Source organism: Apodemus sylvaticus, chromosome 5 (assembly GCF_947179515.1).
Source record: "Apodemus sylvaticus chromosome 5, mApoSyl1.1, whole genome shotgun sequence".
NCBI lineage: Eukaryota > Metazoa > Chordata > Mammalia > Rodentia > Muridae > Apodemus > Apodemus sylvaticus.
Genome location: NC_067476.1, coordinates 103,046,095 through 103,058,677, shown reverse-complemented (window position 1 = coordinate 103,058,677; position 12,583 = coordinate 103,046,095). Strand labels below are relative to the sequence as shown.

The 12,583-nt window shown below is 43.3% G+C and overlaps 2 protein-coding genes across 5 annotated transcripts in view; both read right to left on the bottom strand.

The window, feature by feature from the left end:
- Positions 1–2,296, bottom strand: part of Capn3 (calpain 3) — a 46,118-nt gene extending 43,822 nt beyond the window's left edge. The window contains exon 1 of one of the 2 annotated variants that reach the window (XM_052183340.1): positions 1,304–2,296. In XM_052183340.1, the coding sequence (XP_052039300.1) occupies positions 1,304–1,612 (309 nt within the window). In that variant the 5' untranslated portion in view covers positions 1,613–2,296. The remainder of the gene's footprint in view (positions 1–1,303) is intronic. The other variant, XM_052183342.1, reaches the window with a different exon arrangement.
- A 1,406-nt stretch (positions 2,297–3,702) lies between these two features.
- Ganc (glucosidase alpha, neutral C) overlaps positions 3,703–12,583 on the bottom strand; it is a 63,580-nt gene continuing 54,699 nt past the window's right edge. For 2 of the 3 annotated variants that reach the window (XM_052183324.1, XM_052183325.1), the window contains 5 exons: positions 11,906–11,980; positions 9,160–9,273; positions 7,898–8,010; positions 6,689–6,792; positions 3,703–5,774 (listed from right to left, as the gene is read on the bottom strand). In XM_052183324.1, the coding sequence (XP_052039284.1) occupies positions 5,662–5,774; positions 6,689–6,792; positions 7,898–8,010; positions 9,160–9,273; positions 11,906–11,980 (519 nt within the window). In that variant the 3' untranslated portion in view covers positions 3,703–5,661. Of the gene's footprint in view, positions 5,775–6,688; positions 6,793–7,897; positions 8,011–9,159; positions 9,274–11,153; positions 11,250–11,905; positions 11,981–12,583 lie in introns of those variants that run through there. The other variant, XM_052183326.1, reaches the window with a different exon arrangement.

Here is a 12,583-nt window from a genome sequence, read left to right as displayed (position 1 = left end):
TACGCTGCAGGTAGTGGGGGCTGAGCGGGGGATGGTGTGTCTAAAGTCCATTGATTGGGTTGCCTACCTTCTCGGCTTCAGACCTCACACATGTTAGGTGTGTGCTGAGATACACCCAGCATGCTCTTCTAGGCTGAGGTCATTCATGACAGTCATGGACAGGCCTTACCAAAGGACAGCAGAAGGGGAGAGGGGTGGTCTTGCTCTAGTTAGTAAATAAAGAAAAACATGGCCAGTGAAGCCTGTGAAGAGCCCAACATCACTTCTTCATGAAAGGTTTCTCGCCTCTGATCTGGCCTGCTCTCTTTGATACCATCCACTCTGTGATGCCAGAGTCCTGGTGACCACTCGACCTCAACTTCTATGTTCTCCTGGAGACTCTAGACTTTGCAACAGTATAAGTTTTGGTCTCTTGTTCACATCACTCCTCCTACTAACTTGCCCAGTACGTGAAGCTAGTAGACCTGCAATAACTATTTCTCTTTCTTTGCTGTAATTACTTTTTCTCTCTCCCCCTTTTATATTTATTTACTGATTGGTTAGCAGTGGCAGCGATTGCACACAGGCCCCTGGCATGCTAAGTAGAACTCTACCACTAAGCTCTGCTCCTAACCCCAGACTGTTTTGTGCCTAAAATGCTTCTTGTTTCAAAAACAAGAATCACATTGGAGGCATGATCAGAGACAGGAGCCAGGGAAATGTAATTTTCCCTCTGGTGAATCCCTGTTAGTGAAAGCCTGAAGCTATCGAGTAGGGTTTCATCCAGGTCCTGTCGTATGCTGAGTCTATTGTTGGGTTTTGGCATCTTTATTTATGCAGTGAGGTATACAGGCAAAAGTTCTTCTAACCTCCATGGTATGTTACAGAAAGTAGTCTTTGCTCTCTCCTCTTTCCCTGGCATCTGTTTCAGAAATCCACGGTCACTGGCAAATGTCCAAAACAAAAAGAACAGTATCTCATGATTTTAGCCTGAGAAATGGAAGAAGTCTCAATATAGTTAGGCAGAGAGTATTGCTCTGGACACTGTGGGACTGATTCTGGGTAAGGGATGACCATTTTTAAGATGAATTTGAAAGATAATTACTTTCATGAACAGCAGAAAGAGAAAGTGAGAGAACCAGCCCTGCCCGCTCGCTCTTAGATGTGACTCTGTCCTCTCATTTTTGCACTTGCAGCCAGAGCCCAGGCCCCTGCCAGGATCCTTCCCCGTGTCCATGTGCCCAGCTGTGCTTGGGGAGGTGCTGAGTGGGAGGACTTCTCTGAGGCAGACTCCAGCCAGCTACAAAACCAGTAAGCTACTCACCGGAGGTCTCTTCCAGACGAACTGGATGGGGAACTTCTGACTGTAAAAGAGAGAGGTCTCATCCGGTGGGAACTCGGGATCCAGATAAAGAACTTTCTTCTCTAGGCACTTCTTGTGGAGCTGCTCAAATGTCTTCTCTTTCACACCAATGATGGGAAAATTGCGGCTGATGATGGCAGAATAGATGCCACTTGGGTGTCCGCCTCCAGCCTCGGTGGTCTTGCCTTGAGCTGGGTGAGGAACTGGCCCTGGGGACCTGGGCTCAGCCCCTGTCCTTGGGGCCACAGTTGGACTAATAACGGTTGGCATGGCAGGCAACTTTGGAAGGAAGACGTTTTAAAGAAAACGAGATTCAGCTACCTTCAAGGAAAGGAGGCGATTGCAAAGCAGAAGCTGAAGTGATTCTGTCATCTGAGGAAAAAAATAGCCATGTTCTCTTCAAAGTTTAAATCCTATCAGAAAATTGGATGGCTTCTGAGCAGCTTAAACAGGTGAACTATGACCCTAGAGCAATAGGTTTTCCCGAGGAAGAGGCAAGAAAGGATTTAGACGCAGTTTCTACCTGGGGGCGCCTCCCAGCAGCACGCTTGCCAGAGGGAGAAGAAGAGAATGAGGGTTGTGTTTCAGTGGCCTACGGAAGCTTAAGCCAGGAAAACTAAAAATAGACGTGGAGTGAGATGGTGAGCACGAAAGCAAGAGGCCGGTGCGCGGCTGGGCCGAGTGGTCGGGAAGGACCAGTCGGAGATGTTTCTGCAGTGACATTAAGAACTCGGCTTGTCAAGAAGTGAGAGCATCTGAGACAGCAGAACACCAGAAATCAGCAGAGTGTGCTAAGGACTAGGCAGCCATACAGGCTACTGAAGCAGCAGCCACCGGGTACATGGCAAACAGTATTTTAGGGTCAATATCTTTTCTAGAATGTTCTGGAGTCACCTTCCAGTCCAGCTGATTAGAAAATGCAACTCAGCAGAATTTCCAGGCAAGGAAATTCCTCTCTTCTTGTTCATTGGACATCCTGAGATCAAGTCTACTATGTAATGTGCATCCTAGTAGATTACTGACTAGTTACACCACACTAGCATCTAGACAGAACTGGAAATAGAGCCAGGTTAGTGTCAAGTCCTAAGATGTCATGTCTAGTGAAGACTCTGTGTCTGAGCTTTTAAGTGGGAATCAAAGTGGCCTGGGCGAGGGAGCTGATTGCCTGGCTTCTACCTGTTTTTGTTTGTTTTGTTTTGTTTTTGTTTTTGTTTTACCATGATAGTTGCTCTCTGGGTCATAATGAGATGGCTATATCTGATGTCTGGCAGCGTAGAGGCTTGTCCCAGGTGTGCCTGTTCCTCAGTGACCAGCCCTATAGATCCAAGAAGACAGGAAAGGGTAGGAGGTGACAAGTGAACTGGGGCATAGGGAGGAGAGATGGCGCAGTGGTAAAGCACCTGCATGTAAGCGTGAGGACCTGAGCTCCCACGTAAAGCTACGTGCAGTAGCATGCTTGCCATCCCAGGGCATCCATGTGCAATGGAGTCTCAGGCAGGAAAAGCCGCAGAGGCATGGGCAGGTTGTCAGCCTAGGCAGCAGAAAACAACAAAAAGACTGTGTCTCACTGTGTCTCAAATAAGGTGGAAGGCAAGGACCAACACCCCAGGTTGTCCTCCTCTGTGTGGCATGGCACATGTGTTCACGTGCATGCCCACACTCACCCCCACAAACATGCACACATACATATACATGACACACACACACACAATGAAAGGGAGCATGGGCTCATGATTCTTGGCAGTGTAACTTGAAGGAGCCCTATGTCTCAGCCATTGGAATCATCAGTTTATCTTCCTGTCCCTCCAAGAAAATGCTCAAGGTATCACCACTCCTAAGAAGAGAGCTGAGCAGTCTCTGAAGGTTCAAAGTCTAGGTTGGAGTCTGCTGGCTGTGACTAGCTCTAGCCTTGTTAACTCTCTTCCTTTGAACCTGTGTTCTCTCCTGTAAAGACATTCTCTTGTGATAGTCACTCTGCTGTTGGGCTGGTGTAAGGATTAAACAAGTTAACTCATGTGATGCATTTAAAATGCTGTTAGGGTGTCCTAAGCACTCAGCAAGTGGTTAGAAAGAAGACTGAATTTAATATTCCGTTGGGGTTGGGTTGGGTTGAATGACCATTCTCACAGTGTCAATCGGCTATGACTATAACAAAATGAATGAGATAAACAACTATATAGACAAAAGGGCTATTTGACTCATAGTTTTAGTGTCTTTAGCCCTATAAATTAGCTCCGTTGTTTTGGACCTATAAAGAAGCAGAACATCATGGGAGAATCTTGTGGCAAAGCAAAAGCATCTACCTCATGACCAGGAAGCAAACATCGAGGAAAAGCTGTGATAAAAGATCATGACCAAAAGCAACTTGTAGAAGAGTTTATTTTGGCTCATATTCCATGGGGAGAGTCCATGACAGCGAGTGAGGGGTCGCAGTAGGTGCTGAGGCAGGAAGCTGAGAGAGGTCACATCTCAGCAGCACACAGGAAGTAGAGTGAACACTTAGAAAACTGACTGAGGCTACAACTGACCAGAGCCTGTCATCAACAACATACTCCCTCTAGCAGAGATGTACGTCCTAAAAGCTTCCTAATCTCCCCAGACAGCACCAGCAAACTGGGGACCAACTGTTCAAACAGATAGGCTTATGGGGGGCAAGGCATGTTCATTCACACAACCACAGTGGTATGAGAGAAATGTAACATGACAGTAAGGAACATACACTCTAGTAGGGAAACACACAGTCCTGCTTGGAAATATAAAGGCACATCTCTGAGAATGCAAAGCAGGGTACAGTTATTTGTGGGGCAACATTTCAGACAAAAGCAAAATCTCTGCCAGTGGGTACTGGGAGGTTGGGTGCATCAGGTTAGAACTTTTCATGAAAAAGTAGGGCTTGGATTGGGTCTGGAAGGATGGTAAGATCTGTATAGGTGGAGGCAAAGGATAGTACTGTGACTAAGGAAAGAGAAGGCAGAACGGTGGCAGTTGCAAGTAGGTAGTGAGTGTAGTGAGAGGCTCTGATGCTGAGGAACTGAGACCACTCCAACAACTGCGGCAGCAGACAGCAGCGAGTCCCTAGAGTCTCCAGAGCCAGGAACATTACAGTGTGTTATAAGATTCTAGCCCATGCCAAGTCATCCTGGAACCTAATGTGAAAAGAAGAGCCAGTAATACTGAGGTGTCTTTATTTAAAATGTTTAGTTAAGCCTGTGGGGTTTTTTTGCACTCATTTTGATTTTTAAAGGCAGTGTATTGGGATGTTACTTCTTTTGGTTATTGGTCGTGCCTAAGATAAGTGCCAGTCACGTGTGCTATTCTAGTCCAAGCCCTGTGCTCTATTTTTAAAGTTCACCTGTGGTATGTGAGTATTTATTCCATTTTTACTAATTATAGCTTGTTTTATTCACTTTATAAATATTCTTCGGTTAGTAGATAGCTTTTAATAAAATACAAATAAAAGGAGTAAATCTGACTTTGAAAATTGATTTGGTACTTTTGAATCTGAGAAGAGTGAAAGAGGATCTCATCCTTGTGTTCCTCTCTCAGTCCCTCTCAGGGGAGGAGAACTTTCCACAGCCCATGCCCGGGGAGTGTCTGCAGCGGAGGCTGCCATACCCACACTGCTGTTGACGTAAGGTAACCCTGAGGGTGCCAGGCACTGCTATCTACTTGGAGATTGGGTTGGGCAACTCTGCGGCTGCGACAGTCAGCCAGCCTGAGGCAAGCCCCACAAATGGCCTCTCAGGAGCCCTGCTCCAAGCCACGCCACTCCCTGAGCTCTTCCAGGGTCTCAGGGAATTGTGGGTCTGTGGGAACGGCAGTGTTTGTGCAGATTTTTTGTTTGTTTTTGTTTTGTTTTTTGTTTTTTGAGACAGGGTTTTTCTGTGTAGCCCTGGCTGTCCTGGAACTCACTCTGTAGACCAGGCTGGCCTCAAACTCAGAAATCTGCCTGCCTCTGCCTCCCAAGTGTTGGGATTAAAGGAGTGCGCCACCACCGCCTGGTAACAATACATCTTTAAATGTAAAATCTGAAATCTTATTTTTGATTTTGTTTTGAGACAAGGTCTTGCAATATAGCTTTAGCTAGTCTTGAACTTACAATCCTTCTGCTTCAGCTTTCTCAGTGCTGGGATTACAGGACCAGGCCAGTACACCTGGCTTAAAGCTTAAAACCTGAAATGGTCAGGTCATCAGTATACTAGAGCTAAGTGAAAAGTCATTTTCCCCAGGGAAGCAAATTAGACGGCAGCACAGATCTTGCAGAAGGCTAAGAAGGTAGAGGAGTCAGGTGGCTCCCCGCACTCCACCAGGGCACCTGCTCAGCAGCTGACACGGACATCCCAGTCATCACCAACACTCAGGGAAAGCTTCTCCAGACTCAGGGTGGATGTTTTGGCACAGTATGTAAAAGCCGCAGGCTGAACTTTACCATCTAAACAGCAAGAAGATAAGACAGTTTGTTAGAAACCAGGAGGAAAAAATCTTTTTTGTGATATGTTATCTGATGTTCTCAAATAGTGTTACACTTCACTTAGGGAAACCTGGAAGCCCGTTTATTTATGAACTAGGTGACTGCTTTAAAACATGAAAATCCTCATTGTTTTGAATACAATCCTGGTTGGAAAGACATTATGAGGAGCAAAGAGATTTATCTAAGAAATGCAGTAGGTGAAATTCTTCAAAGTAGAATTTTATTCTGCTTCTAGGGCTGAAGATTGCTGTAATCTATTTTACATTAAGAAACACCCAGAGAGTTGGAGAGATGGCTCATTGGTTTCAGTGGTCCTGAGTTCAAATCCCAGAAACCACATGGTGCCTCATAACCAAGGGGATCACAACCAATACACTCTGGTGTGTCTGAAGACAGCTACAGTGTACTCATATAAATAAAATAAATAAATAATTTTTTTAAAAAGGAAACACTTAAAATACTATTATAGGCTCCCAATAGTTTCTCTTAATATTACTAGCTGTGGGAGAAAGAGCAACTCAGGAGAGAAGCAGATTAGCTTGCTAAGTCTAGAGCAGTGATCCTCAGCCTTCCTAACGCTGTGACCCTTTAGTAGAGTTCCTCATGTTGTGTGACCCCCAACTATAAGGTTATTTCGTTGCTACTTCATAACTGTAATTTTGCTACTGTTATGAATCCTAATGTAAACATCTGATATGCAGCCCCCGTGAAAGGGGTTAATTATGTCCCACAAGTGGAGAACTGCTGCTCCAGAGACTAGAAAACCCAGAAGGGCAGAGATGTCCTGAGCTTCATACAGTGTGACAGTCTGGGAACAAACCATCTCTTCACTGCAGATACTTCTGTGTTTCAGTAAGAAGGAGCTGATTGCTTACCAGACAAGTGGGTAGTCACAGAAGACGGCTTCTTCCTGAGGCCTAAGACCAGGATCTGCTCCACGATGCACCTGCTGGGGTAATGGCCCTTCTCATCGGCACACCTGGAAGGAGACACATGGTGTCAGGAAATAGAGAGGGTGGGGCTTTAATTGGTCTCCAGGTCAGCATCTCAGCCCTGAGAGTTCTTATGGAGTCCATGTAGGAGCCATATTCAGTATGACAAAGAGATTGAAAACAAATGATTCCCTGTGCCAAGCACTAGGTAATCAGGGCCACACCAATCTCCCTAAACTGTTTGAAGAGCACAAGAGATACAGTGTGGATACTGGATATTATAATCAAGCTGAAAGAAACCAGATATTTAATTAATTGGTACATGGAAGAATGAAGGCATTAAGTGTTGCCGCCATTATCCGTCCAGCGGAATAAGGGAGACAACACGGGAGACTTCTCGAAGCAGTTTATTTAGGAAACCTTACATCAGGAACTCCCGATCCTAGCCCGAGCTGCCATGGTACCGAGTATCGGACATAGGCCTGGAGGATTAAAAAACACAGACACGGGTCATTCTGCAAGGAGAATGCCAAAGCCTTACTGAGAGACCAGCAATATATATACTAGAGGCCAGGGAAGGGAACAGGAAAAATCAATTATAGTCATAGGTCAGGCACCTGGGAAGTCCGTACCACACCGGGCAGGAAGGCAGGAATCAAGCTAAGCTATGGGATGTTTTGCTCTCAAGAAACCTGTGCAAACAGCTCAGCTGGGGGTGTTGAGCCAAACTCTCTGGTTCCCAACAATTAAGGAGTATTTAAACCGAATAGTTTTATTTGGGGGCCAAAAAAGGAGTTTTAATGGTCAGTGTTTGAAAAATACAAATGGCCTTCACTATTCATTTATTTCATTATTCATTATTATTAAATAATATCTTAAATAATTTTTACTACTTTTATTTTAGGAATATAAAATTGGCTGTGTGTATGGAAGTACAACACATGCCCTAGGAGGCCAGAAGAGGAGGGTCAGATTTCCTGTAGCTGAGTTGCAGACCATATGTGTGCTGGGAACTGAACCTGGGTCCTCCTCAAGAGCAACCAGGGCTCTTTAACCCAAAGGACATTTCTCAAGCTCCTACATTGAAAACTATTTACTTGAAGATGCCAAGAGGTGAATGTAATCTAAGTCACAGCTCATAGCTGCCCTCACCTGTTGGTCAGAACACTGGAGCAGAAGAAGAACTTGCGGTGTAAGAACTGGTTCTGGTGGAGGTACTGGAATGAATGGCCATCATCGAGATACAGCTCTCCCACAGCAGAACCCTATGGAGCGAATCACAGAGGATCTGCTAGTGGCAATAGTTTTATAGAAAAAAAAGTGTTATCTTCTAAAGGGGAAGAGTAACGGCTGAAAATCTGTGAAAAATCTGAAAGGCTGAGCATTTGAACTGCACCAAGTTACACATAAGTTCCTGATACATTCAATATCCAGTCACTCCAGAGTAGTGACTAAAATATCATAAAATAATATGAACAGGGTGGTTACATAAGAGGGCCACACAGAGTTAGACTTTGTTGAAGGACATTGAAATATGAAATATAGTCAGTAATGACTTCTGAGATAATACTATCTCAGAATGTGTTAAGAACGTTCACAGAACAGAATTGAAGTTGAAAAATATCACAATAGATGAAGTCAACTGTCTCTAGATGCCCTTCGTACTCAAAGGGGGGGGGCTTTTGCAGCCAGACACTACAGCCCTCCACATGGCAGGCTAGTTACCAACACTACAGGCTGGGTCTCTAGCTTACTGCATCCATTCTGGGATGCCATATGGATGCTAGACCATAGTTTGCCTGAAGAAGACAAGCTTCAATAAAATACATGAAAAAGAAAGCTATAATTTATTTATTTTACAATATTAATATAAATAAGTATAACTATACCAAGAATATGTTTTTGGCTCTGTAGGGCACTGAGGTAAATGAGATGTGTGCAGCTACAAGCTTCACTTGGCTCAGAAGACACTCTCAACACTCCCAAGCCACACTCAAGGAGACTTTAGTTATTTGAGCCGCCCAATGAGAGTAGAAGTCACTGAATAGGTTCGAGTATACCCCAAATAGTTAAGACACATTTTCAACGGCCCTCTTCTGTAGGAGACTGAGTTTTCGGACTCGTCCACGGGGGCAGACTACATAATAGATGTTTTCCAGTAGCAATTCATGCCAACCTGAGAGGTGGGCATTATGTCCCTCAGAAGCACATTTGTATCATTCCTGGATCTCAGAGTTCCTAAGAACAATGCCAGGAAGGGCAGACTTCACAGTAATTCAGAAATGACAGCCCCCAATTTTGAGATAAATATCAGGAACATTGTTTCATGTGAGATTTATTATTTTTCCTTACCGTCAAACGGCTACCATTGTAACGAGATAGAATAGGAAAAATGTGACTGGCTTCCCAAATACCTGAGTGCTCAGGGCAACCCGGAGCCCATACGGGGAGTCTGCCATCCAGCCGGTGGACTTCCCCACAGTGGTTTTTATTGGTACCACACTTCCAGCTCGTTGAAACACTGGGATCTGTAGCACAGCAACACTCTCAGAAATGACATACACACACAGAGAACTTTCCAAGTAGAATTTTTACACATTTCACTATATGAGATCCATACACTTTACAGATATAAATTCAAGCAAAGAATATCTGTGGGCAGGGAAATCGCAAGCACAGGGACTGTGGGATTAAAAGAAAATGGATCAACTGAAAAATGGTCCATTGAAAATTATTTATTTGGACATTCCAGCTGGGAAATTCCAGAAAATGGTCCTGACCGAAGTCCATCTCTTGGTCAGTATTTAACACTTAATAAAGCTCTCTTTAAGTTTGCCCTCAAAAAATAATTGTTACTTATTTGTCACTTATATTTGTTTTGTGTTTTTATAATTGTTTTGTGCATATGTGCATGTCATAGCATGTGTATGACTGTCAGAAGACAACTTGTGAAGTCAGTTCTCTCCCTCTACCTTATGTGGGCTCTGAGAATTGAACTGAACTTGGAAAGCTTGCATATTTGAATGTTTGGCCACTAGGGAGTGGCACTATAGGAAAGGATTAGAAGGATTGGGGTGTGGTCTTGTTAGAGGAAATATGTCATTGGAAATATATGGACTGTGAGGTTTCTAAAGCCCCAACCAGGCCCAATGTCTCTTTGCTTGCAGACCAGGATGTAGCTCTCAGCTCCTTCTCCAGCAGCACACCTGCATGCTGCCATGCTCTCTGCCTTTATGACAATGGACTAAGCCTCTGAAGCTGTAAGCCAGCTCCCAATCAAATGCTTTCTTTTGTAAGAGTTGCCTTGGTCACAACACAGAGCAGTAACCAAGAAAAAGGGATTAGGGTAGACAATTACTAAGGTCTCTTTTGGATCTGAAAGTTCATGTGGAACCAAATTCTTTTTTCTGTTTTGTTTTGCTTTGCTTTGTTTTGCTTTGTTTTTTGTTTTTTGTTTTTCAAGACAGGGTTTCTCTGTGTAGCCCTGGCTGTCCTGGAACTCACTCTGTAGACCAGGCTGACTTCAAACTAAGAAATCCGCCTGCCTCTGCCTCCCAAGTGCTGGGATTAAAGGCGTGCACCACCACTGCCGGACATATTCTTTTTTTTTTTTTTTTAAGATTTATTTATTATATGTAAGTACACTGTAGCTGTCTTCAGACACCAGAAGATGGTGTCAGATCTCTTTACAGATGGTTGTAAGCCACCATGTGGGTGCTGGGATTTGAACTCAGGACCTTCATAAGAGCAGTCAGTGCTCTTACCCGCTGAGCCATCTCTTCAGCCCCAGATTCTTTATAATGAAACCACTGGTGATAATTTGTAAGAAAACCAACACCACTATTCTATTAATCTTCAGTCTACATGGCCTATGACCATGCTTGTGACTCAGCCAGGATGGACACTTTGATTCTAATTTCATAACTGACATATTCTTTTGCCCAGAGGCCCAGAGATGCATCTTTGAATTTTTGACAATTTATTCAGCATTTTGTTGCCCACTCTTTCTCTTCTCAGTATTACTGTTCTTAGCTACATATATATATATATATATATATACATACATACATACAGGAAAAGTTGTTTATCCACAATATTTCATGCCAAGAGTAAGAGTATATATATTTTTAAACTCTGCACCTATCTTAATGGCTTTATTGACATATTCATATTCTTCAAAATTTATGATTAGAGTACATAATCAAGCCACTTCAATATATTAAGGCATGTAAGTAACTATTGCCTCAATCAATTTTAAAACCCTCTCAACACCTCTAAAAGAAACTTGCATCCTTTGGCAGTCTCTCCATGGCTTCACACATCCTCTCCCAAGCACAGCCCAAGGCAAGTACTATTATAATTTATTTTCTCTATATGTACAGTATGAGTTTTTACATCAAACACTTACACTCTTGGTTCACTTTTTACAAAAATGCATTATAAACAGAATGTTTGTGTCTCCCCATTCATATGTTGAAGCCCCAACCGCTGAAGTGACTGGTACCTGGAGACAGGGTCATAAAGATTACTCCTGATATGATAGGAATAGTATCTGGACAAGAACACTTTCTTTTTTTTTTAATTTTTTTTATTCGATATAATTTATTTACATTTCAAATGATTTCCCCTTTTCTAGCCCCCCCACTCCCCGAAAGTCCCGTAAGCCCCCTTCTCTTCCCCTGTCCTCCCACCCCCCCTTCCCACTTCCCCGTGACAAGAACACTTTCTTATTTTAAATTTTTGTTATTTTATATATGTCTTTTGCCTATATGTATATATGTGTACCAAGTGTGTGCCTGGTATCTGTGGGGATCAGATAGAAGATGTTGGATTATCTGCAGATGGCTGCAGCTACCATATGGGTGCTAGGAACCAAACCTATGTTCTATGCAAGAGCAATAGTGCTCTTAACCATGAAGGCAGTTCTTCAGCCCCATTTACAAGAACACTGTTCCCTTATTCTCTCCATCCCACCAGCCCCTGCATGCGAAGAAGAAATATTTCAGAAGGACATGAATTAGCTGGCACTTTGATATAGTTCTTATACCTTCAGAAGTATGGAAAGATAAATATCTGCTGTCTCAGTCTCCCAGGCTGTATTCTGAACAGACTAACACAGCTAACTAAATAGGGGAAAATAATACTCTGAAAATAACTTACAGTATCCAAGGTTACTGGAATCTTCACAGTACATCCTCCTTTCCAAATTGCAAATGTCTTAGAGTCATACCAGACCTAAAAAGAAACCACCTATACTGAAAAGGAGTGGGCAATGTCTTGTCTGAGAAGCCCAGACTCACCCACTATCTCCTTTTGCCCTTTAATAAGCTGCAATCCCAGGAAAGAAGGAATAAAAAGAAGTTTAAATATATATAATTAAAATTTGTGGGACAAGTTAGGAAAAACATACCCCATGCCCTGTGTGTGTGTGTGTGTGTGTGTGTGTGTGTGTGTGTATGTGTGTGTGTGTGTGTGTGTGTGTGTGTGTATTTTACTTGGAATTGAACCTAAGCACTCACACATCCTAAGGAAGTTTTACCACGGAACTGTATCTCCTGCTCTTTTATTTGACATGGAGCCTTACTAAGTTACCCAGGCTGTCCTTGAACTCACTATATAGTTCAGGTAAACCTTGAACTTGAAATTTTCCTGATGGAATTATGGGTCTGTACCATCAGGTCCCATATATTCATCCTTTAAGAAAATCCCAAAGCACGCATAAAGCCTGGTGTTAGATTCTCAGCATATAATAAATTGGGCATGGTAGTATACGCTTGTAATCCTAGGTGGGAGGATCAGAACTTCAAGTTCATCCTAAGCTTCAAGGCTAGCCCAAGA